Source organism: Mycena indigotica (assembly GCF_014461135.1).
Source record: "Mycena indigotica strain 171206Taipei chromosome Unknown Mind.scaff0001, whole genome shotgun sequence".
Classification (NCBI taxonomy): domain Eukaryota; kingdom Fungi; phylum Basidiomycota; class Agaricomycetes; order Agaricales; family Mycenaceae; genus Mycena; species Mycena indigotica.
The window spans coordinates 4,241,898-4,265,674 of record NW_023503000.1 but is presented as its reverse complement, the minus strand read 5'-3'; the positions used below and the strand labels follow the sequence as shown (position 1 = coordinate 4,265,674).

General features: G+C 52.3%; 4 protein-coding genes across 4 annotated transcripts; 2 read left to right on the top strand and 2 right to left on the bottom strand.

The window, feature by feature from the left end:
- Positions 1–2,020: 2,020 nt before the first annotated feature.
- Positions 2,021–5,740, top strand: MIND_00119800 (ANK-REP-REGION domain-containing protein; the record flags this gene model as incomplete). The annotated part of the gene is made up of 9 exons (XM_037358134.1): positions 2,021–2,042; positions 2,085–2,172; positions 2,220–2,245; positions 2,289–2,459; positions 2,511–2,535; positions 2,585–2,923; positions 2,960–3,145; positions 3,193–3,287; positions 4,089–5,740. 9 exons carry the CDS (start codon positions 2,021–2,023, stop codon positions 5,738–5,740), a joined length of 2,604 nt encoding a protein of 867 aa, XP_037226044.1.
- Positions 5,741–6,009: 269 nt separating this feature from the next.
- Positions 6,010–7,244, bottom strand: MIND_00119700 (putative TUP1-general transcription repressor; the record flags this gene model as incomplete). Its single annotated transcript, XM_037358133.1, has 4 exons — positions 6,010–6,252; positions 6,305–6,434; positions 6,478–6,837; positions 6,886–7,244. 4 exons carry the CDS (start codon positions 7,242–7,244, stop codon positions 6,010–6,012), a joined length of 1,092 nt encoding a protein of 363 aa, XP_037226043.1.
- Positions 7,245–12,646: 5,402 nt separating this feature from the next.
- MIND_00119600 (ANK-REP-REGION domain-containing protein) lies at positions 12,647–13,182 on the top strand (the record flags this gene model as incomplete). Its single annotated transcript, XM_037358132.1, has 5 exons — positions 12,647–12,701; positions 12,745–12,832; positions 12,881–12,903; positions 12,947–13,118; positions 13,170–13,182. The coding sequence occupies exons 1-5, from the start codon at positions 12,680–12,682 to the stop codon at positions 13,180–13,182; spliced, it is 318 nt and encodes a 105-aa protein (XP_037226042.1). The 5' UTR covers positions 12,647–12,679.
- Positions 13,183–16,237: 3,055 nt separating this feature from the next.
- Positions 16,238–20,065, bottom strand: MIND_00119500 (Chromatin associated protein; the record flags this gene model as incomplete). Its single annotated transcript, XM_037358131.1, has 11 exons — positions 16,238–16,525; positions 16,578–17,525; positions 17,573–17,588; positions 17,636–17,737; positions 17,859–18,215; positions 18,595–18,691; positions 18,744–18,995; positions 19,052–19,229; positions 19,517–19,716; positions 19,768–19,820; positions 19,860–20,065. 11 exons carry the CDS (start codon positions 20,063–20,065, stop codon positions 16,238–16,240), a joined length of 2,697 nt encoding a protein of 898 aa, XP_037226041.1.
- Positions 20,066–23,777: the final 3,712 nt, after the last annotated feature.

The window sequence follows — 23,777 nt, the reverse complement described above, 5'->3', positions numbered from 1 at the left end:
CTTCTTTCCTTCTTTTCCCGCCTCTCGCAAGCCTCCCGCCGCGCCAGCGCACGGCATGCAGGGAACGACTTCCCGCCGTGCCCCATCGCCTCTGCGGCCTGCCAGACGCAGCGCACGTGCTCTCCTCTGCTCGTTATGCGGCCACTCGCACTTTGCGCTAAGGACCATGTTGGGAGCCTGAGCGCCACTCTCACCGCGACCATGACACCGAGCGATCCGTTTGGATGGGGGACCGCGAGCAGACGGGGCCGGGGGAATGGTGAGCGCGGGGGACTGCCGAGCAGGCGCAGGGGAGGTCGGCCCGACGTGTTACGTTGGATACAGCGTGGGTATTGTGGGGATAGCGCGCGCCGGCCACGGAGCAGAGCCTTTTGGCCGTGGACCGAGTGGGTCCCGGTGGCGAGCGCGATAAAAGTCAGTGACGGGTAAAGGCTGGCAAACTCGGCCGACGGCTCCCAAGACTGTCGACCGACGAAAACGTTAGGACCATGTAAGGGCAACCCCGGAGGCCTGAGATCAAGGTCTAGCAGGGGAGGATCCAAAGCGTGAACATTGGTAAGCAAATACAAATGAAGCTGACCTAGCAGGGGAGGATCCAAAGAGAAGAAACTCTAAGGGTCCGCCTGCTAGGGAGCTGACTATATACTGCTTGTCCGTAGCTGCCGCTGTCGGGCACAGAAGGCTTGGGCGGCGTCGCAGGCAAGGTCCCAGGGCGACCGTTGGGAGGGCGTTGACGGATCGGTGATTGTGCGGGCGAGATGGAGGGCCGGACCGGAGTCGGAACCGGAGTCGGACCGGAGTCGGAGGCGTCTCCGAGGGGCCAAAAGGGAGGTTCCCCTGACATCACCCCCCCCTTTGAATGCGGCGTCCCGACGCATAGACCGGAACGGAATCGAGTCGAAGGTCGCGGAGGCGATGTGTCGTGGCTTGCCAGGGTACTTACAATAGAACTCCGCGATTTTCTCCGGGGCGAAGACGCGGTCGAAGCGGACCCACTGGTCGTGCGACGCGTCGTAGCCTTTCCATCTGACGAAGTAATTCAGCCGTTTATACCTCACCCTTGCGTCCAAGATTTCCTCTACTTCCCACTCCGGGACTCCGTCCTCGAGGTCCAGAGGGGGCTGGTCGTAGCCGGGGCGTCCGTCGAAGGGGTCGTCCTGGGCGAGCTCGAGCTTGACGACGGGGAAGACCGGGTGGAGCTTCGAGTAGCGCGGAGGGAGGTCGAGCTTGTAGGCACCTTTGCTGATCTCCACGACTATCTTGAACGGTCCGAGGCGGCGATGAGAGAACTTTTCCGAGGGGCGAGTCGTCCTGATGTCAGAGGCATCCAGCCAAACACGGTCGCCAACCTTAAACTCCGGAGACGGAGTGCGTCTCCGGTCGTAGTAGCGCTTGTACTCCTCTTTGGCCTTAGTGAGCACGGCCTTGGCTTCAGCAACACCAGTGGCAATCCAGTCGCGGAACTCGTTCACCGACTCCATGGCGGAACGGACTCCGGGTTCGTGCGCGTGCGCGCTGGCGGCGTGATGGGGGACTACACCAGCAAAGAGGGCAAAGGAGAGGTGGGACGGCCGCTCAACACTCAGCGGTCCTCCGCGGGTTGAACGGTGAAGTGCTGCGTGCCAGTGCAGGGTTCTGTCTGTCTGACCGTCGGAGCGGGTGCCGCAGCGGGTCCACTGGCAGCCGACTAGTATCGGTGTCCTCATATTAGTCCGAGAAGTAGGGCCTGGAAGGCCTGTCGGTCCGAACAGCGCAACAGGCGGGGCGATAGTCGCACCTGTCTCACAGCACTCGTCTTAGTCCACGCGTGTGTTCGCAAGTTGTTGCCACGGAGGCGGTTCGCGCGGAGTGGAGGTGGGAGTCAAGAGAGAAGATCAAGGCTTACCACATCGATCAGCCTCGGACACTTGTTAGACGCCCGACATTTCCCAGCATCAGCCAAATCTATCATCGAGGAAGCGCCGACTCCCACGGCCAGTGCATCTTGCTCTTGACTACCACCATCCCCTCACAGCTTGCAATGTCCGTCGTCAATGTCGCAGGTAGGGTTTTCCCTTGTAGTGGACTGCAAGTAACTGCTGTAGGTGGTACTGGCGGAGGTGGAGGCTCTGGTGGAGGACATGGGGGAGATGGCTATGGCCCTCAAATCCATGTGACTGGAGATTATACCCAGTGTGTATGACACTTGCATTGTATATCATTCTGATATGAATCTATAGCATACATGGTGCAGCAAATACAGAGTGTAGGCATAGCAAGTTTTATGTATTAACAATAATCTATTGCAGTCCAAGAAGACATTACCTTGATTCAATGGATCTCACCAATCAACTTCTTCCTCCGGCATCAGGCTATCTCTGAGATCCGGAAGAAGAATACTGGGGACTGGCTTTTGGAGCATCTAGAATTCTTGAAATGGAAATCAGTAACAGGGAGCATACTTTGGTGCACAGGGATTCGTGAGTCTAAAAGACATATTTGGTTACAAAAAAACTAACCACTGTTGATAGCTGGCATGGGTAAGACAGTGCTTGCGTAATAGTCCTGAGTTTTCATAACCATATATACTGAATATTGTTTGCAGATCCAAAGTTGTAGACTATCTTGCCCAGCTTCAGCAACTGGAGGAGAATTCCAAAATTGGAGTGGCTTCGGTCTATCTGAACTACAAAGAGACAGAGCTTCAAACTGAGAAGAATTTGCTGGCAGCTATCTGGGGACAGCTAACCATAAACAAGGATATGTCACAGGCCAGAAACCTCTACAATTCCCACAGGAGCAAAGGCACACATCCTGGTTTATCTGAGATCCACCAGCTTACCTCAGCACTGGTTGCCACCTTCAAAGCTGTCTATATTGTGGTGGATGCAATGGATGAATATCAACATGGTGAATATCATCCATTACTCAGACAGTTCCTCCAGTTAGGAGGAAATGTGAATATTATGATAATGTCTAGGCCTCATCTTCTTCTACCCTCACAATTTCCTGTTGTCAGTCTACAGTTGCAGGCAGATGAAAGAGATATGAGATCCTATATCACAGCACAGATTGACCATCATCAAATCCTGAAGGAGTTTCTATATGAGGATATGAATCTTAGAGAAGAGGTGATCAACAAGCTGATTGTCAAGGCTAATGGCATGTAAGTCTGAACATTTACTACCATATGACAAGCTTAAATATATTCAGGTTCTTGATGGTGCAACTACAACTTCAGCTTCTGAGTAATGCTCTGACAGTAGAGGCACTAGAACAAGCTCTAGATGACTTGCCAGATGATCTGGGTATTGGATATGGCAGAACCATAGATTATATTAAGCTCCAACCAGAAAATCAAGCAGAACTTGCAATACTTGCTCTGGGATGGATTTCACATGCAAACCGTCCACTAAGGGTCATTGAACTGCAGACAGCACTCGCTATGTCAACAAAAACCACACTACTGCCAAATGATAAGCAATTAATTAGAATAGGCCATATTATCAAGATATGCTGTGGGCTCATTACACATGACAAAGGATCAAATGTTGTGCGTCTTGTACACTTTACCACTCAGGCCTTCCTAGAGAAGATCAGATCTGCTGAGTTCCCAGATATGGATGTTAGGATCACACATACCTTGTGTATCTATGTGCACTTAGTAGATGAGCTAAATAGTGATAATCCTCTGCTTGAATATGCCCAGAATATTCTGTTTCATGCAAAGGGTCGGGGAGAAGTAGTTCTTCAGTCAGAGTTGATTCAATGCATAGAACATATTCTAGTGAGGAATTACATGCATATTGAAAAGTCTGGCTGGTGGTCAGAGCCATGGGACAACTTAAGGGTCACAACATCAACATTAACTCCTCTGTCTGTTACAGTAACAGGAAATCTACTCCAGTTATCACAATATATTTTAAGTTGTATAAAAGGTCAGGATATAGCAATTATTTTTGCAGCTCTACAGGGTCATGAAGAGGTGTGCAAACTACTGTTTGCTAAGGACAGACAAGGAGCAGTAAATCTGGTGGATGACTCTTATGGGACTGTGTTACATGCAGCTGCAGTGGGGGGCAACAAAGGAATTCTTCAATTATGTATAGAAAACAATTGTGAAGTAAACAAGATTGGTGGAACGTATGGAACTGCTCTTCAAGCTGCTGCCAATGAGGGACACACAGAGACTGTACAGCACCTGCTCAAGTCAGGTGCACAGGTGGATTTGGTTGCAGGGGTGTATGGAACTGCTCTTCAGGCAGCTGCTAAGAGGGGACACATAGAGACTGTGAAGGTCCTGCTCAACTCAGGTGCACAGGTGGATCTGGTTGCAGGTCCTTATGGGACTGCTCTTCAGGCTGCTGGATATCAGGGACACACAGAGACTGTGCAACTCTTGCTCAACTCAGGTGCACAGGTAGATCTGGTTACAGGGGAGTATGGAATCGCTCTTCAAGCTGCTGCATATGAGGGACACATAGGGACTGTGCAGCTCTTACTCAACTTAGGTGCACAGGTGGATCTGGTCTCAGGACACTTTGGAACTGCTCTTCAGGCTGCTGCATATGAGGGACACATAGGGACTGTGCAGCTCTTACTCAACTTAGGTGCACAGGTGGATCTGGTCTCAGGACACTTTGGAACTGCTCTTCAGGCTGCTGCATATGAGGGACACATAGGGACTGTGCAGCTCTTACTCAACTCAGGTGCACAGGTGGATCTGGTCTCAGGACACTTTGGAACTGCTCTTCAGGCTGCTGCATTTGGGGGACATATAGAAACTGTCCAGCTCTTACTCAACTCAGGTGCACAGGTGGATCTGGTTGCAGGTCCTTATGCGACTGCTCTTCAGGCTGCTGCATTTGGGGGACACACAGAGACTGTGCAACTCTTGCTCAACTCAGGTGCACAGGTAGATCTGGTTACAGGGGAGTATGGAACCACTCTTCAAGCTGCTGCATATGAGGGACACATAGGGACTGTGCAGCTCTTACTCAACTCAGGTGCACAGGTGGATCTGGTCTCAGGACACTTTGGAACTGCTCTTCAGGCTGCTGCATTTGGGGGACATATAGAAACTGTCCAGCTCCTGATCAACTCAGGTGCACAGGTGGATTTGGTTGCAGGACACTATGGAACTGCTCTGCAGGCTGCTGCATCTATGGGAAATACAGAAACTGTGCAGCTCCTACTCAACTCAGGTGCACAGGTGGATTTGGTTGCAGGGCCCTATGGAACTGCTCTTCAGGCTGCTGCATCTCTTGGATTTACAGAAACTGTCAAGCTCCTGCTTAACTCAGGTGCACAGGTGGATCTGATTGCAGGATACTATGGAACTGCTCTTCATGCTGCTGCATATGAGGGACATACAGAGACTGTCCAGCTCCTGATCAACTCAGGTGCACAGGTGGATCTAGTCACTGGGAAGTACAGAACACCTTTGCTGGCTGCCTTACATTCTTTCAATTCCCCTTGGAGGCTCAAAACTAACATCTATCACATTATCTCCACTCTCCTCAATGCTGGTGCAAAAAAGAAATATCCAGTCATCTACAACCCAGTAACACAAAACACCATCTGGTCTCTTCTCTTGAGACCACATAAGGGAAACCATATCTTGACACCAGACAAACCATTGATCTGCACCATGTGTGATTTGGCCTGTGGGATGGCTGTCTCTGGCACTACACCAGATCATCCTCACTTGTACTATGATGATGATAAGAATGATGCTGATGGTAATAATAACGTGGATTAGAGTCACCACGACAACTGAGATGAAAACGGGAGGATCTGATAAGATTGCTGTTCTACTTATTGGGTCTTTTTATATTCATTTTTCCCAATAAATAAAGGTGGCCCTTTTTGGGGTCATTATTACCTTAATTAAAATTTAAAAAAATCCTCCAGTTTTGTTCCCATTCCTCGGGCTGAGTCTCATAGGTAGCTGGAACCTATATCATGTGAATGAAAATTTATTTATCCTAATCTTCGTATAATCAAGTCAATTCATTCATCCCAATCCCATTAAGCACACCCTAACCACCCACCCCCTACGCATAGCTCCACACCCGCGCCAAGCTGTCCCCGCTGCCCGTCGCGAGCAGGTTCGCCCGCGGGGCTGAGGTCGATCGAGATGACCGAGTTCTTGTGCCCCTGGAGGAGCGCGTGCACCGCGCCCGCGCGGTCCCAGAACTGCACGCCGTGGTCCTTCGAGCCGGACACGATCCACTGCGCGTCGTGCGAGACGGCGACGGAGAGGACGTAGTCCTCGACGTTTATTAATATTTTTTGGGCAATAAAATGGAATAGGGACACGCACCTTGTGCCCGAGGAAGTCCCGCGTGCAGACGGCGCGGCCCTCCGGCGCGGCGCCCGCCTCCGTCTTCACCCTGCCCCCGCCCGCGAGCGCGGACACGTCCCAGTGCTTGAGCGTCTTGTCGAGGCTCCCGCTGACCACGCCGCGCCCGTCCGGGCGTGAACACCACGCTGTACACGCTGTCGCGGTGCCCGCGGAGGCGCTCCAGCAGGACCCCGCTGTCCGCGTCCCAGATGCGCACGACGTTGTCCAGCGACCCCGCGGCGATGTACCGCCCGTCCGGCGACAGCGCGACGCTCGTCACGCCCGCGTCCGGGCCCTCGCGCCCGCCGTCGCGGGTGGTGGACGGCGACGACGCGGGCTCGTCGACGGCGAGGATAAGCGGCGGCCCGCCGTCCATGTCCCACACGCGCGCGGTCCGGTTGCCCGAGCCGGACACGATGCGCCCGGCCGTCGCGTGAGAAGTCGAGCGAGTAGATTTCTTGCGTGTGCCCGCTGAAGATCTGTGCGACGGTGCCTTTGGTGATGTCCCATATCTGGGGCGACGTCAGCAAGTGTGGAAGAGAAGGTAGAGGGTGGGAAACGGGAGTGGACAAGAACGAGGGAAGGAGAGAGATAAATGAAAGAGAAAGCAAGCGGTTGAAGGGAAGCAACACGCACCCTGATCTTCCGGTCCTCCGCCCCCGTCGCCAAGAACCGCCCGCCCGGGCTGAACCTTACGCTCCGGATATAGAGGTCGCCTGCTGGTCCACTCACGTCGTCCACGAGCACGCTTCCCACCTCTCTCAACGGTTGAAAATGATAGTTGAGTGAACACGCACCTCGTCTTCCGGCCTGTCTTCACATCGAAAATCTGCGCCGACCTGTTGCACCCCGTTGCCAAATAGCGCCCGTCCACGGAGAACTGGACACAACAAACAACGCTCCACCCACATGAGCTCATCCGCCTCCAATCGCACACAAAAAGGCTGTGACACTCACGTCGCATGCGCAAATGTATGCAACAACTGCACGCCCTCCAACCGCCGCGGCCTAATCCTTCTTCATGTCCGCGGGGAGGCTCGCGATGTCCAGCCCGTCGACCCACGCCGGGAAGGCCCGCCGAGACCCGGCCCCGCGCTGCGCGACGCCTGCAGCTCGGGGCGCGGAGGTGGGCGATCTCCTCCTCATAGCACGTGCGGAGCTTGCCGTGCTGCGCCTCCAGCTCGTACAGCGCTTGGCCGATGATGTTGAGCTCGTTTATCTGGGTGTTGACTACCTTTGGATCAGCGAGGGCGGGAAGAGATGAGAGAAGAGGGCAAGACACACACCCTTGTTCTCATATTCGTCCCTAAGAGCGTAGGCCGTGGCGCGGTGATAAGCCGCAGTCTGGGACAGACCAGGAAACGACTATTTTTGTCGATTTTGTTGCTCAGCGCACGTCTCAGAGTTGACATGAGTCCCGAATGGTCAACTAGGGAATTACCTGCACAAGAACCAGACAAACTCCAGTCAAAATCTATCAAATCGCTCTCAGTGATTCCAAAATCTTGACTAGGAAAAGTTCGCAGAGCCTGTTCTACGCTAGAATCTATCCAATTCTATGCAAAATACCCAAAGGGAGTGTATTCTAAAAGGCATATTCGGTTTGGCGCTCAGTGGAGACTCGAGATCGACTTCTCCTAGATAGGGACACCCCTATCTCTGTTGGCATCGATGACTGACATCATTGGAACGTGGTTTCGGATCATGCTGGAGGATCGAGAGTGCCAAGGGACGGTTAAACGGCGAAAACCTACTCAATTGATTGGGGCCTGGACCTGTGATCAACGGCGACTCTAAAACACTGTCGAGGAACAGATCATCTGAACATTGGAAATGCGCCAGGAGAGTTGGGACAACCACCGCTGAGGCCATATGCACAAGATACGAGTTATAGGTGTCAATCGAAAGCTGGGGAGCAGAGCTATCCACTTATCCTACTCAAGATCGAGGGATTCTTCACAAGACAAACTAGATGGTCGCGAACACGGAAGATTTACACAGGTCATTGACTCCAATACACGCGATACCAGTCATCTGGACCTGGATTTTCGACTCTGGGCCGTATGGCGAAACGATACCTATACAATTATGCACATGGACTACTTTTCTTACTTGAGATTTTCCCTGATTCTATCAATTTCTGTTTAGTATTTATATCTCTGTTTTGTATTTGGCAGGTTTACGGATTGCCCCGCTCTACTAGGTGCATCTGGGGATCTAGCTCATCAATCTATCTTGCTAGCTCTTTTGAAATAGTATCATCGCGTCGGAAGGATTATTGGTTGAGGGTTTCGGTTGCTGAATACAAGAGTTCCGGTTGCTGTTTATTGGGTTTGGTTGCTGGTCGAGAGTTTAAGGCAGTTAGATCCTGACTCGAGACAACTCAGAGGGTTTAAGGCAGTTAGTCCTGATCCAACGAGTATAAACTCTCCGGGCATCGTATTGGCGCTTCTCTATTGCTGAGTTTCGTCGATAGTACGCTTTGGGGCACAACAAATCAATGTTTTTCGCAAGAAACTCGTATCAACCCTACAACCTTACACATTTGTGCCAAGGCTCTGTTCACAGGGGTCTGTTCTCGCACAAGGAGTCGACGATATTTTGGGTTTTGTGACTTTTCCTACTCGACATTATACAACTTTCTCTCTATCTCAAGTGGAGTTTTGGTTGTTTTTGTTGGTTTGGTTAGTTAGAGGCTCATTTGCTTTGTCCCCCACTCCGCACTCATCATCTGGAGCCCACCGCGAGGGGTGATCGAGTATTGCTGAAACTTGGTTTCGTGCAATTTGTGACAAGCAAGAAGAAAAGCAAGCGCCCACACGCTTGGATCGAACGTCAAAATACCACCAAAAGGGAAACAGCGAGATCTAACTGATTCCCAACCAAACGATTTTCCGAATCTACTACGCGGAGTTGGAGAACTGAGACCGACACCGTTATTCGTACCAAAACTATCTGCGAACGCGAAACCGAGGACTACCCGTAACTCGCAAGGCGATCGAAATCGGACAATCCCGACAAAATCGACAAAAACTCAAGCATCTTCGTCGAAAAGACCGACTCAAGCATCAACACAAAAGCGCGTTCAATCGAAATCTACAACAAAGCGCAAAACCAACACAAAATCAGCGACTGTCATTCGGCTCACGATTAGTGGGCCCGGAGCCTATCAGAAGTGACTGCTATAGGTGACTGTACCCCGGCCGGATACGGCGCTACAGCTACAGCCAGTATGACGCCTCACCAGAGCTGTACCATACTGTACCAGCCACCATCAAGCCCTGGTACAGTACGGCACCGTAGCTGTACTGCCATACCACTACAGTATGGTGCTGAGCCCTACTGCTCTGCAGGCTGCTGCACATTGTAGGAGTACACAAACTGTGCAGCTCTTACTTAATCTTAGTGCACAGGTAAATCTAATTCCATGGGTGCATGGAACTGCTCTACAGGCTGCTGCATATGGGAGACACACAGAGATTGTGCAGCTCTTACTCAACTCAGGTACACAGGTGGATTTGGTTGCTGGGAAGTACAGGACACCTCTGCTGGCTAGCTTATTTCTCAAGGATCCCCCTTGGATGACCCCCAATCCTCATACTATTTCCATTCTCCTCAATGCTGGTGCAAAAAAGAAATATCCAGTCATCTACAACCCAGTATTGAACCCAAAACACCATCCGGTCAGTTCTTCTGAACACACCTTGTGCCCGATGAAGTTTTGCGTGCAGACGGCGCGGCCCTCCGGCGCGACGCCCGCCTCTTTCTCCACCTTGTTTCTCCTCCTTGCCCCCGCTCGAGAAGGCGGAGACGTCCCAGTACTTCAGTGTCGTGTCAAGGCTGCCGCCGATCAGGGGCCCTGCCCGCAGAGCCCCGCATTACGCGACGCCTGCGCGCGATCTCGTCACGGGCCCCCAAGCTGCGCCTCGCGCTCGTACGGCGCCTGGCAGATGATGTTGAGCTTGTTTATCTGAGTGTTGGATGTGTCTGCCTCAGGAAAACGGCATCCCGCAGCAACCACAATCGGCCGCGACGTGCTCGTACTCGGCCCGGAAGCCGCCGTCAACCAGCTCGACCACGCGCTGGCTTCGACTGGCGTGGGGATGGGGACGGTGGCCCGTAGCACCCGAGGCCTGCACTCAGGCGGTGTGAGTGGCGGTGGGGAGATAGAAGGAAAGGGGATTGAGATATACTTATGTTTGTTGTTGCATATCTCCGCCGACATTCGGTTCTCGCTCGTTGTCTTCTCACCTTCAAGGTTCTAGAATTCTTCGATCGTCGCTGCTTGAATAGCCAGACGGATGGTGGTGTGGGTCTTATAGTAATGTGTTGGCACTATAAGACCCCTTTCTTGCCCCAGAAGAGCATACTGAGGCGCTAATACACACACTGCATGGTTCTAGAATGCCACAGAGTGCCGGCCGCACCAGTCGGCGGGTCCCATATCTTGAGTGACAGAACGTCGTTCGAGTGCGTGCGGGCGGCGCTTGACCCACCAGCGGCGCGTCGGGAATCGGCGGTGGATGAGGATTCAGAGGAAAGGCCATCGGTCATGACGGGCTTCTTTCCCCCCTTCCTCTCTCCCGCCACCCGCCGTCGAGAGGCAGGGAATCTTGCTGTGGGCGTCTTTCGCGCGACGGCGCCGATGCAGTAAGTATGCGTAGGGGCTGTGATTGGCGGGGGGCGACGTCGAAGGGAGGGCGGCAGACGCTGGGAGGGCTGGATGTCGGAAAAGAGGGTGGGTGCGCGTGGGCTTGGAGTGTGGAGGGGAGGCAAGCGAGAGTAAGTCGACGCCCATCGGGAAATACACGATGCGAGTGCCGCACAGGAGTTGCGGGAGATGGGGCGCGACGGAGAGGCTAAGACTTAAGCTGTGAGTAAGCACAAGCCACGCTGACTCGGAGGTGAGTACTTGCCTGAAACGATGGCGCCAGCCGACAGCGGCCACTCTCAGGAAGCACATCAGCGCGTTTGGCGGCGATCCCGCGCGCGTCGTCGTGTCTATCCATGCCGCCATGTCTATTTTCCTAGTTACTCTCGTCCAGCGGCAGCCACAGCGCCGGTGCGATCCCTGCGTCGCTTCTCTTCCTGCATAACACCCGGTTTGTGCCGACGCAGCTGTTCCGGGGCGGCTTTATAGTCTGTGCCTTGTTCTGTAAGTTGTTTTGGTACTGAACCAACAGTCATCGGGGGCGCCAATCACCACGCCCCGCACGTCCGACGGGCAGCGCGACTACGACACGCTCGTTGCCGCCAACAACTGCACGCTCACCGACGACACGCTCCCCTTTGCCGCATTCGGCGCCACCGTCGGAGCGTCCGTCCTCGGCGCCTTCCACGGCAGCGAACGTCCCGCTGTGGCTCCCGCCGGCGCCCGATGTCCCGGCCGCCTCCGCCGGGGCCGGGGCCGGCTTCGCGCCGAACAACACGCTGAGTCCGCATACCTCTGCCTCCATGTCGGTGCCTTGCTGACGTCGCTAGTAAACTTCGTCAACACCCTCGACCCGAACAGACCCGCCGCTGATGCAGTTGTGGGCACCGTCGGGCTGTGGTGCACTGGTGGCCGCGGGCGTCCACCGGTATCTGTACGCGATGTTGCTCGCGGAGGCGACGGCCTGGGTGAAGCCGGGGCTGTACCCTTGAGTGGACGCGGAAGAGGGAACGGGTAGCGTGGAGGTGAGGCGAGCGGGATTCGGGTAGAGTGTGGCATGTCAAGACCCGGCGAGAAATATACGACAGTGCGAGACTGCGAGTGTCCCCAGCGGTGGTGCAACAGGCTGAAGCTGTGAGCAAGCACAGCGCAAGGCTTGGCAAGTACCGTCTATGACAGATTTCGGGGCTTCAGCCTCTCACTTTCGCGCTCCTATGTTCGCGCTGGCGCTGCCCGAGTTTGAGCGAGCGAGACAGGGACGACTGGCGCGCGTTACGAGGTTGTCCCGCCAGTCCTATGATCGCGGCCCCTTCTTTGCCGTTGTGCGCGCGCACTGGCGGCGTGACGGTGGAATACACGTCGCAGGAGAGGTGGGGAGTAAAATGGGCCGGCTGCCAGTGCCAGACCTGCTGTCGATATACTTAGTGCTCCGCGATCGTGGGAGGCGCCGAGGCGGCCGTGGCCACTTCCAGACTCGGAGCCCGTCACCCGACATGGTCCACGGTGTGTTTTGTCCACGAGGGATAAAGTGACGGTGAGAGTCAAGAGAAAAGAAGATCAAGACTCACCCAATCAGGACGCTCAGATCAGCGTCGGACACTTGTCGGATTCCCGAGATTCCCGGCATCAGCTCAATCTGTCATCGAGCAGGTGCCGACTCCCACGGCCACCGCATCTTGCTCTTGACCACCATCGACCCTGCAATGTCTGTCGTTAATGTTATAGGTAGGGTCTACCCTGGCTGGTGGACTGCTAGTGACTGCTGTAGGTGGTACTGGGGGAGGTGGAGGCTCTGGTGGGGGGCATGGAGGCGATGGCCATGGCCCTCAAATCCATGTGACTGGAGATTATACCCAGTGTGTATGATGCTTTGCATTGTATATCATTCTGATATGAATCTATAGCATACATGGAGCCAGTACTGAGTGTAGGTGTAGCAAGCTTTATGCATCAATAATAATCTATTACAGTCCAAGAAGACATGACCCTGATTCAATGGATCTCACCAATCAACTTCTTCCTCCGTCATCAGGCCATCTCTGAGATCCGGAAGAAGAATACTGGTGACTGGCTTCTGGAGCATCCAGAATTCATGAAGTGGAAATCAACAACAGGGAGCATACTTTGGTGTACAGGGGATTCGTGAGTCTAAAAGACACATTTGGTTACAAAAAAACTAACGATTGTTGATAGCTGGCATGGGTAAAACAGTGCTTGTGTAATGGTTCTGGGTTCTTACAACTATATGTACTGAGTATTGTTTGCAGATCCAAAGTGGTAGACTATCTTGCCCAGCTCCAGCAACTGGAGGAGAATTCCAAAATTGGAGTGGCTTCGGTCTATCTTAACTACAAAGAGACAGAGCTTCAAACTGAGAAGAATTTGCTGGCAGCTATCTGGGGACAGCTAACCATAAACAAGGATATGTCGCAGGCCAGAAACCTCCATAAATCCCACAGGAGCAAAGGCACACATCCTAGTTTGTCTGAGATCCAACAGCTTACCTCAGCACTGGTTGCTACCTTCACAACTGTCTATATTGTGGTAGATGCAATGGATGAATATCAACATGGTGAATACCATCCATTACTCATGCAGTTTCTCCACTTAGGAGGAAATGTGAATATTATGATAATGTCTAGGCCTCATCTTATTCTACCCTCACAAATTTCTGTTGTCAGTCTGCAGTTGCAGGCAGATGAAAGAGACATGAGATTATATATCACAACACAGATTGATCATCATCAAATCCTGAAGGAGTTTCTATATGAGAATATCAATCTTAGAGAAGAGGTGATTAATAAGATGATTGTCAAGGCTAATGGCATGTAAGTGTGGACATTTATTATGATATAGCAGGCTTATTTATATACAGGTTCTTGATGGTACAACTACAACTCCAGCTTCTGAGTACTGCTCTAACAATAGAGGCACTGGAACAAGCTTTGGATGACTTGCCAGATGATCTGGGTATTGGCTATGGCAGAACCATAGATTATATTAAGCTCCAACCAGAAAATCAAGCAGAACTTGCAATACTTGCTCTGGGATGGATTTCACATGCAAAACGTCCACTAAGGGTCATTGAACTGCAGACAGCACTCGCTATGTCAACAAAAACCCCACAACTGCCAAATGATAAGCAATTAATTAGAATAGGCCATATTATCAAGATATGCTGTGGGCTCATTACACATGACAAAGGATCAAATGATGTGCGTCTTGTACACTTTACCACTCAGGCCTTCCTAGAGAAGATCAGATCTGCTGAGTTCCCAGATATGGATGTTAGGATCACACATACCTTGTGTATCTATGTGCACTTAGTAGATGAGCTAAATAGTGATAATCCTCTGCTTGAATATGCCCAGAATATTCTGTTTCATGCAAAGGGTCAGGGAGAGGTAGTTCTTCAGTCAGAGTTGATTCAATGCATAGAACATATTCTAGTGAGGAATTACATGCATATTGAAAAGTATGGCTGGTGGTCAGAGCCATGGGACAACTTAAGGGTCGCAACATCAACAATAACTCCTCTGTCTATTACAGTAGCAGGAAATCTACTCCAGTTATCACCATATATTTTAAGTTCTATAAGAGGTCAGGATATAGCAATTATTTTTGCAGCTCTACAGGGTCATGAAGAGGTGTGCAAAGTACTGTTTGCGAAGGACAGACAAGGAGCAGTGAATCTGGTGGATGACTTTTATGGGACTGTGTTACATGCAGCTGCATTGGGGGGCAACAAAGGAATTCTTCAATTATGTATAGAAAACAATTGTGAAGTAAACAAGATTGGTGGAAGGTATGGAACTGCTCTTCAAGCTGCTGCCAATAAGGGACACACAGAGACTGTACAGCACCTGCTCAAGTCAGGTGCACAGGTGGATTTGGTTGCAGGGGAGTATGGAACTGCTCTTGAGGCTGCTGTATTTCGGGGACATATGGAAATAGTTCAGCTTTTACTCAACTCAGGTGCACAGGTAGATCTGGTTGCAGGACACTATGGAACCGCTCTTCAAGCTGCTGCATATGAGGGACACATAGGGACTGTGCAGCTCTTACTCAACTCAGGTGCACAGGTGGATCTGGTCTCAGGACACTTTGGAACTGCTCTTCAGGCTGCTGCATATGAGGGACACATAGGGACTGTGCAGCTCTTACTCAACTCAGGTGCACAGGTGGATCTGGTCTCAGGACACTTTGGAACTGCTCTTCAGGCTGCTGCATTTAGCGGAAACACAGAACCTGTGCAGCTTCTACTTAGCTCCGGTGCACAGGTGGATCTGGTCTCAGGACACTTTGGAACTGCTCTTCAGGCTGCTGCATATGGGGGACCTACAGAAACTGTTCAGCTCCTACTCAGCTCAGGTGCACAGGTGAATTTGGTTGCAGGGTACTATGGAACTGCTCTTCAGGCTGCTGCAGCTCAGGGACACACAGAGACAGTGCAGCTCTTGCTTAACACAGGTGCACAGGTAGATCTGGTTGCAGGGTATGATGAAACTGCTCTTCAGGCTGCTGCATATTGGGGACGCACAGGCATAGTGGAGCTCCTGCTCATCTCAGGTGCAAATGTGAATTTAGTTGCAGGATACTCTGGAACTGCTCTGCAGGCCGCTGCAACTGTGGGACACATAGAAACTGTGCAGCTTCTACTTAACTCAGATGCATATGTGGATCTAGTTGGAGGACATTTTGGCACTGCTCTTCAGGCTGCTGCATATCAGGGAGGCACAGAGACTGTGCAACTCTTACTCAACTCAGGTGCTCAGGTGGATCAGGTTGCCGGGTACTATGGAACTGCTCTTCATGCTGCTGCATATGGGAGAAACACAGAGACTGTGCAGCTCCTGCTCAACTCAGGTGCACCGGTGGATCTAGTTGCTGGGAAGTACAGAACACCTTTGCTGGCCGCCTTATATTCTTTCAATTCCCCTCGGAGGCCCCAAACTAACATCTATCACATTATCTCCACTCTCCTCAATGCTGGTGCAAAAAAGAAATATCCAGTCATCTACAACCCACTAACACAAAACACCATCTGGTCTCTTCTTCTGCAACCACATGAGGGAACCCATATCTTGACACCAGACAAACCATTGATCTGCACTATGTGTGATTTGGCCTGTGGAATAGCTTTCCCTCGCACTACACCATATTATTCTGATGTGTATGATGATGGCAAAGATGATGATGACAATAAGAATGTGGATTAGGGCTTGGAACTTATAGTGACCACATGTAAATGAAAAATTTATTTATACTGATGTTAGCATTATCCAGTCAGTCAATTCCCAATCCAATACGGCATACACCAAATACCCTCCTCCTATGCATAGCTCCACAACCCGCGCCAAGCTGTCCCCGCTGCCCGTCGCGAGCAGGTTCGCCGCGGGGCTGAGGTCGATCGAGATGACTGAGTTCTTGTGCCCCTGGAGGAGCGCGTGCACCGCGCCCGCGCGGTCCCAGAACTGCACGCCGCGGTCCTTCGAGCCGGACACAATCCACTGCGCGTCGTGCGAGACCGCGACGGAGAGCACGTAGTCCTGGCCGTAGTTTAATATCCTTTGAGAAATAAATAAAAAAAAGAGAACAGACCTTGTGCCCGAGGAAGTCCCGCGTGCAGACCGCGCGGCCCTCCGGCGCGACGCCCGCCTCCTTCTTCACCTTGCCCCCGCCCGCGAGCGCGGACACGTCCCAGTACTTGAGCGTCCTGTCGAGGCTCCCGCTGATCACGCCGCGCCCGTCGGGGGTGAACACCACGCTGTACACGCTGTCCCGGTGCCCGCGGAGGCGCTCCAACAACACCCCGCTATCCGCGTCCCAGATCCGGACGACATTGTCCAGCGACCCCGCGGCGACGTACCTTCCATCCGGGGACAGCGCGACGCTCGTGACACCTGCGTCCTGGCCGTCACGTGTTCCGTCGCGGCTGGCGGCCGGGCGAGGGCGCGGGCTCGTCGACGGCGAGGATGAGCGGCGGCCCGCCCGTCCATGTCCCACACGCGCGCGGTCCGGTCGCCCGAGCCGGAGACGATGCGCCGGCCGTCGCGCGAGAAGTCGAGGGAATATATTTCTTGCGTGTGGCCCGAGAAGATCTGGGCGACGGTGCCTTTGGTGATGTCCCAGATCTGCGGGGCGGGGCGGGTTAGTCAAGACTCGGGTGCAAGCAAGATAAATAAGGAAAGAAAACACGCCCGCGGGCCGCCGACAACATCGCCCGACACTGCTGCACCGAGCTTGGCACAACCTCCGAGAACCAAGGCAAACGAAGGCGGGGAGGACGGATGCCGAAAGGAGGGAAGTGGGCGTGGCTGTCGCGCAGACAAGGCCGGGGCGGAGTTCGGAAGAGCCGGGCGGGCCCGTGTACCGACCGTCACCATCGAGTGGATGCAGAGGAAGAACAACAGAGGCATGGCAAAAGGGAAGGAGAGCGAGAGACGACCACAAGGAAGGAACGAAGAGATAACAGAAGAATTGAACAAGCGGCGACTCACCCGTATCTTCCGGTCCTCCGCCCCCATCGCCAAGAACCGCCCGTCCGGGCTGAACCTTACACTTCGAATATACAAATCGCCTGCCGGCCCGCTGACGTCGTCCACCAGCACGCTTCGCATTTGTCAGCACTCGACAATGGTAGTCATGTGGAGACAAACCTCGTCTTCCTGCCGGTCTTCACATCGAAGATCTGCGCCGAGCGGTTACACCCCGTCGCCAAATAGCGCCCGTCCGCGGAGAACTGGACACAGCAGACGACGCTGTTCGCTTATCAGCAAAGCACGCGCAGGGATGCAGGGGGAGGAAAAAGAAGGGAAGCGAGCGAGCGACCCGAGGGAAATGATGGGAAAAGAGAGACGCCAACAGCAGCAGAACACTCACGTCGCATGCGCGAACGTATGCAGCAGCTGCACGCTCTCCAACCTCCTCGGCCTAATCCTTGGGTTCCACACCGCGAACCAGTCCGCGCCCTCCTTCTTCATGTCCGCGGGGAGGCTCGCGATGTCCAGCCCGTCGACCCACGCCGGGAACGGCTCCTCCTCGCGGTCACGCTCGCGGTCGCCGCGCTCCTTGTCGGTCTCTTTCTCCCGTTCCGGCGCGGGCATCAACGCGAGCCCAGAAGTAGAAGCGGCCCCAGACCGGAGGAGCGGCATCGGCGGGAGCGGGAGGTGCGAGTGGTCGGGTAAGCGATGCGCCGATGTCGATGCTGCCGTCATCGGGCGCCCGGGGCTCTCGGCGCTGAGACCGGTAAGGTATTCGACATCCACGCTCGACAGACGTCACATGCAATTTCCATTTTAGGAAAAGTTGCCCAAATCTCCCATAGTTTTTTATGAATTTTTATATCCTGCACATATTTGCTTCATATAGCCCAAAGCTTGCAAAATATGAAGAAATTGGCTCAATCAATACATTTTTGGGCTGTCGGGGGTCGAGTTTCCTTAAGCTTGATGTCCTGTCACTTGATGGTCACACTCCTCTCCCCGAGGTTGAATCTTCCACAATTCGATTTCAATCCTTCCAAGAATTGGTCGAGTGGTATATGTAGGGCTCTTCTTTGCTCAACTGGCTTTATAGACAGTTCCATAAAAAATTACTGGAAAAACAGGCCTCTCACCCCAAAAGGGAAATTCCACGTGACGTCTGTCGAGCGTGGATGTCGAATACCTTAGGTGGTGGGGCGGTACGAGAGAGTGCGTGCGGGCTGTCGTGCTCTGTCACCCATAAGCGCGGGGAACGCACAAATAACGTGGTATTAGGACACACCTTTGGTCAGCCTGAGGCGCTTGGCGTCGCGCACGCCCCCGCGGTCCCTCTCCCTCTCGCGGTCGCCGTCCCGGGCGCGGTCGGCGGGGATGCCCGGCCCGCCGAGACCCGGCCCCGCGCTGCGCGACGCCTGCAGCTCGGCGCGGAGGTGCGCGATCTCCTCCTCATAGCGCGTGCAGAGCTTGCCGTGCTGCGCCTCCAGCTCGTACAGCGCTTGGCGGATGATGTTGAGCTCGTTTATCTGGGTGTTGACTACCTTTGGATCAGCGAGGGCGGGAAGAGATGAGAGAAGAGGGCAAGACACACACCCTTGTTCTCATATTCGTCCCTAAGAGCGTAGGCCGTGGCGCGGTCGGCGACGAGGCGCTCGTATTCGGCGCCGAAGCCGCCGACGAAGCCGGAGACAAGGTCGGCGAGGTGCGGGGACAGCGCGCTGGTGGACACGACCCCGGTTGGCGCGGGGAGGGGCACGGCGGGCCCCGAGGGCTGTAGGGTGCGGTGCTGCCGGCAGGGAAAGGTCAGCAACAGACTGGTGGTGGTGGGGAAGAAGGAAGGGGAGAGGGGACGCACGTTATATATCCCGCCTGACATTCTCTCTTACTCTGTTAGTCTCTTCTCTTCTCTCTCTCTTTCGTGTAGTCGCTGGGGCTGGGTGGGGAGGACGCTACGTCAGGGCAGGACAGGTGAGCGGAGGAAGCAAGGGCAGGGCAGGCCCAGGCCCAGGCCCACGCCCACGGCCCACGGCCCACGGCCCACGCGGGTCTTATACTGACGCGCTGGCACCACCCGCCACGCCGTTCAACGATGCCACGCGCTGAGCTCAGCTGAGCTTGTGCGTTTGTGTTGAGCACATCTACCTCTGCAAACGGCGAGTACACTTGGGGGCCCGCGGCGCCGCGGTTGGGGACGACGAGCGCGGCCACGCGCGGCGATGGAAATCTCGTTTGTCCACGCTCCCCGAGCGGCTGGAAGCCTGACGCAGGGCCCGTTGGGTCTTATAGTGACGCGTCGGCACTATAAGCACGAGCGACATGGGGCGGCGCATCGTTGTTGGAAGGAAAGGAAAGAGGAGTGTCACTATGAGTGACATGAGAGCGTCTTGGCAACTTGAATCACCTCGTACTGTTTTCCTTCTTCCCCCGCCCCGCCATCGCATCCGCACCAGCGCTGGCGCCAAACCGGTGCACGGGAGTCGGCCTGACATGTCGGTCGTGCAGCGCGGGTATTGTAGGATAGTGAGCAGAAGAGCCTTTTTCGGCCACCGACTCCCGAGACTCGTCACTCTCGACAGGTGCTGCTTCACTGACGAAGTCGCACCGCATGACCGCTCTACTACTGTGAACTCGTTGCTACAACTGTTCGTCCCGGTTCTTTCAAATTTGCACGCATGCATGAAATCGTCAAGAAATCGTCACGTCATCAGTGGTCCGACATAGTTCCGGGCATCAGGGCAACCATGAGGCATCACTCAGTAAGCGCCCGCTGAGCCCCGCTCACACGACGACTGCCTCTTGCTCTCTACTACCATCTTGCCCATCCTCATATCCCTACTGCACTCAGAACACCAAAATTGACGATGAATTTGGACCCTGGCTCTATTCAATACATTTCTGGTATGTTCTTATGATTATTCCTTTCAAGCTGCTGCTTCATGGATACAGGGGGAACTGGTGGTCCTGGAGGCCTTGGTGGGCAACATGGAGGAAATGGGGGCCTTGGCCAAGGGCCTCAGATCACTGTGAACAATGCTCATATGTATGTGCTTCACTTTGAGACTTTTCCAGTAGTTTAACTGGATATTCAGGATATTTCATGGGGCAGAAACATGTAAGCACTGCTATAATACTATAGAATTGATATAAATAGATCAATTTAGTTAATAATCCACTTATGGACTGGATGTCCCCAATCAACTTCTTCCCTCGACACCAAGCAATTTATGAAAGCTGTCAACCAAATACAGGGAATTGGCTAATACAAACCCCCGAGTTTGTGCAATGGATATCAAGTCAAGGAGAAATACTGTGGTGCTCTGGCATTCGTAGGCTTCAACTTTAATGTAATTTTCTGGAGGGTGATGATTTAATTAGCTGGTATGGGAAAGACTGTACTAGCGTAATGTTCCGAAATTATACAGAGACAAATACTGATGATTTCATAGATCAAAAGTGGTAGAGCATTTACAGGAACAGCAAGACTCTAGGATTGGTGTTGCCTTTATGTACCTGAATTACAAAGAAACAGAGATCCAGACAGCCAAGAACCTACTTGGTGCACTGTGGAGGCAACTTGCAATTGGAAAGAATATTTCAGACGCCAAAGATCTCTACAATTCACACCAAAATAAGGGAACCAAGCCAAGCATGAATGAGATTCAGCAACTATTAAAGTCTTTAGTAGCAGACTATCATACAGTATCTATTGTGGTGGATGCTCTTGATGAGTATATAGCTGACAGCCATTCCAGCCTTGTCAAGTACCTCGCCCACTTGGGGGATAATGTCAATCTTATGATAATGTGCAGACCCCATGTGTCTCCACCTTTTCAGCTGCCAGTTACCTTTCTGCCAATTCAAGCACAGGAAGAGGATATGAAACTGTACATCTTAACACAAATTCAGGAGCATGATACTCTGACAGAGATTATATATGAGGATCCTATGTTAGAGGAACAAATTATCAGTAAAATCATACTGAAAGCAAATGGAATGTAAGTGAAGGGAATTTGGTAGAAATTTTAGTATTCAATGTTCATGCACTGGCATGCAGGTTCTTGGTGGTCAGATTACAGCTGCAACTCCTCAGTAAAAGTCTTACAATTGAGGAGCTGGAAAATTCTCTAGAAGATTTGCCAGAAACCTTGGATTTGAATTATAAAAGAACACTTGAGCTTATAAAACTTCAGCCTACTAGTCAGCTTGCTCTCTTGGCCTTAGGGTGGATTTCACATGCTGTACGACCATTAACAGCCATTGGACTGCAAACTGCACTTGCAATCAACTCAAACACTGTGAAATTCCCTGGCTCTAGGCAGTTAGTCAGGATTCAGCATATTATAAAGGCATGTTGTGGACTTATAGTGAAAGACCCCAAGTCTGACATTGTTCGGCTTGTTCATTACACTACGCAAGATTTTCTTGAAAGCTTGAAATCTTCGGATTTGATAGACATGGAGCTGACAATCACACGGGTGCTAACACAGTACATTCAGCTTTTACCAAATCAAGAGGATCCTATGCAAAGCACCATAGAGATTCATTACCATTTAGGATCATATGCTCAACATTTGCTCATTCATGCCAAGGGAAGGGCAGAGGTTGAACTACAAGCGGAATTAATTCAGTGCCTGCAATATCTAGTAACATTAGAGAGGAGTGCCTTTCGATATGTATTTGGCTGGTCAGAACCATGGACCAGCTTCAAGTATGAGGAAGTAATGACATGGAAATGTATCGCAGCAGCTGGAAATCTAACCACACTGATTATGGCTTCACAGTGTGATCCAGGAGTGGCAATAGTATTTGCAGCTCTACATAGCCATCATGCCATGGTGAAGATACTTCTCAATGATAATACAGAGAAGAATCTGCAAATTGCAAGTCAATACTATGGAACAGTACTACATGGTGCTGCCTGGTCAGGAGCAATAGAGACTGCCCAGTTTCTTCTTGACTCAGGTGCAAAGGTGGATTTGGTTGCAGGGGTGTATGGAACTGCTCTTCGGGCTGCTGCAGTTCATGGACATATAGAAACTGTAAAACTCCTGCTCAACTCAGGTGCACAGGTGGATCGGGTTGTAGGGCATGACTTGCATGAGGGGACTGCTCTTGAGGCTGCTGCATATCAGGGACATACAGAACCCGTTCAGCTTTTACTCAACTCAGGTGCACAGGTGAATTTGGTTGCAGGGGCGTACATAACTGCTCTTCGAGCTGCTGCATTGAAGGGATATACAGAAACAGTTGGGCTCCTACTCAACTCAGGTTCACAGGTAGATTTAGTTGCAGGGCGCTATGGAAGTGCTCTTCAGGTGGCTGCATTTCAGGGACACACAAAGACCGTGCAGCTTTTACTTAACTCAGGTGCACAGGTGGATATGGTTTCAGGAAGGGATGGAACTGCTCTTCAAGCTGCTGCATTTCGGGGACATCTAAAGACTGTGCAGCTCTTACTTGACTCAGGTGCGCAGGTGGATCTGGTTGCAGGTTACTATGGAACTGCTCTTCAGGCTGCTGCTGCATATGAGGGAACTAGAGATACAATTCAGCTTTTACTCAACTCAGGTGCACAGGTGAATTTAGTTGCAGGGCACTATGGAACTGCTCTTCAGGCTGCTGCAAATCGGGGGCATATAGGAGTTATTCAGCTTTTACTCAACTCAGGTGCACAGGTGGATTTGGTTGCAGGGGAGTATGGAACTGCTCTTCATGCTGCTGCATTTAAGAGACGTTCAGAAACTGTTAAGCTCCTGCTCAACTTGGGTGCTCAGGTGAATTTGGTTGTTGGAAAGTACAGGACACCTTTATTAGCTGCCTTACATTCTCAGGATTATTTTCTGCACCCTGACATCCATCCTACTATCTCCATTCTCCTCGATGCTGGTGCAACAAAAGCATATCCAGCTCTCTACAACCCAGTCACACAAAACACCATTTGGTCTCTTCTTCTGCGACCACGTAAGGGAAACCATATCTTGACACCTTTCAAACCATTGATTTGTACCATGTCTGACTTGACCTGCCAGATGGCTTTCTCTGGTATCATACAAAATGATGATGATAATGATGATGATGATGATACTCAGGCTTATGCCAATAATATTGTGGACTAGAGTTTGATGTTTACCCTAAATTTTTAATTGTGTCATGTCACCTCAGGCTACCCCTACCTGGTACCTCTTAGGCTTAATCGAACCCACGGAACCCTGGGCCTAAGAGGTACCAAATCCATGGTATCACCCATGGGGGTGGTACTATCCACAAATTGTGGATGGTACCATGGTGCTTTGCCTGATTTGGGTGGCGGGGTGAATGG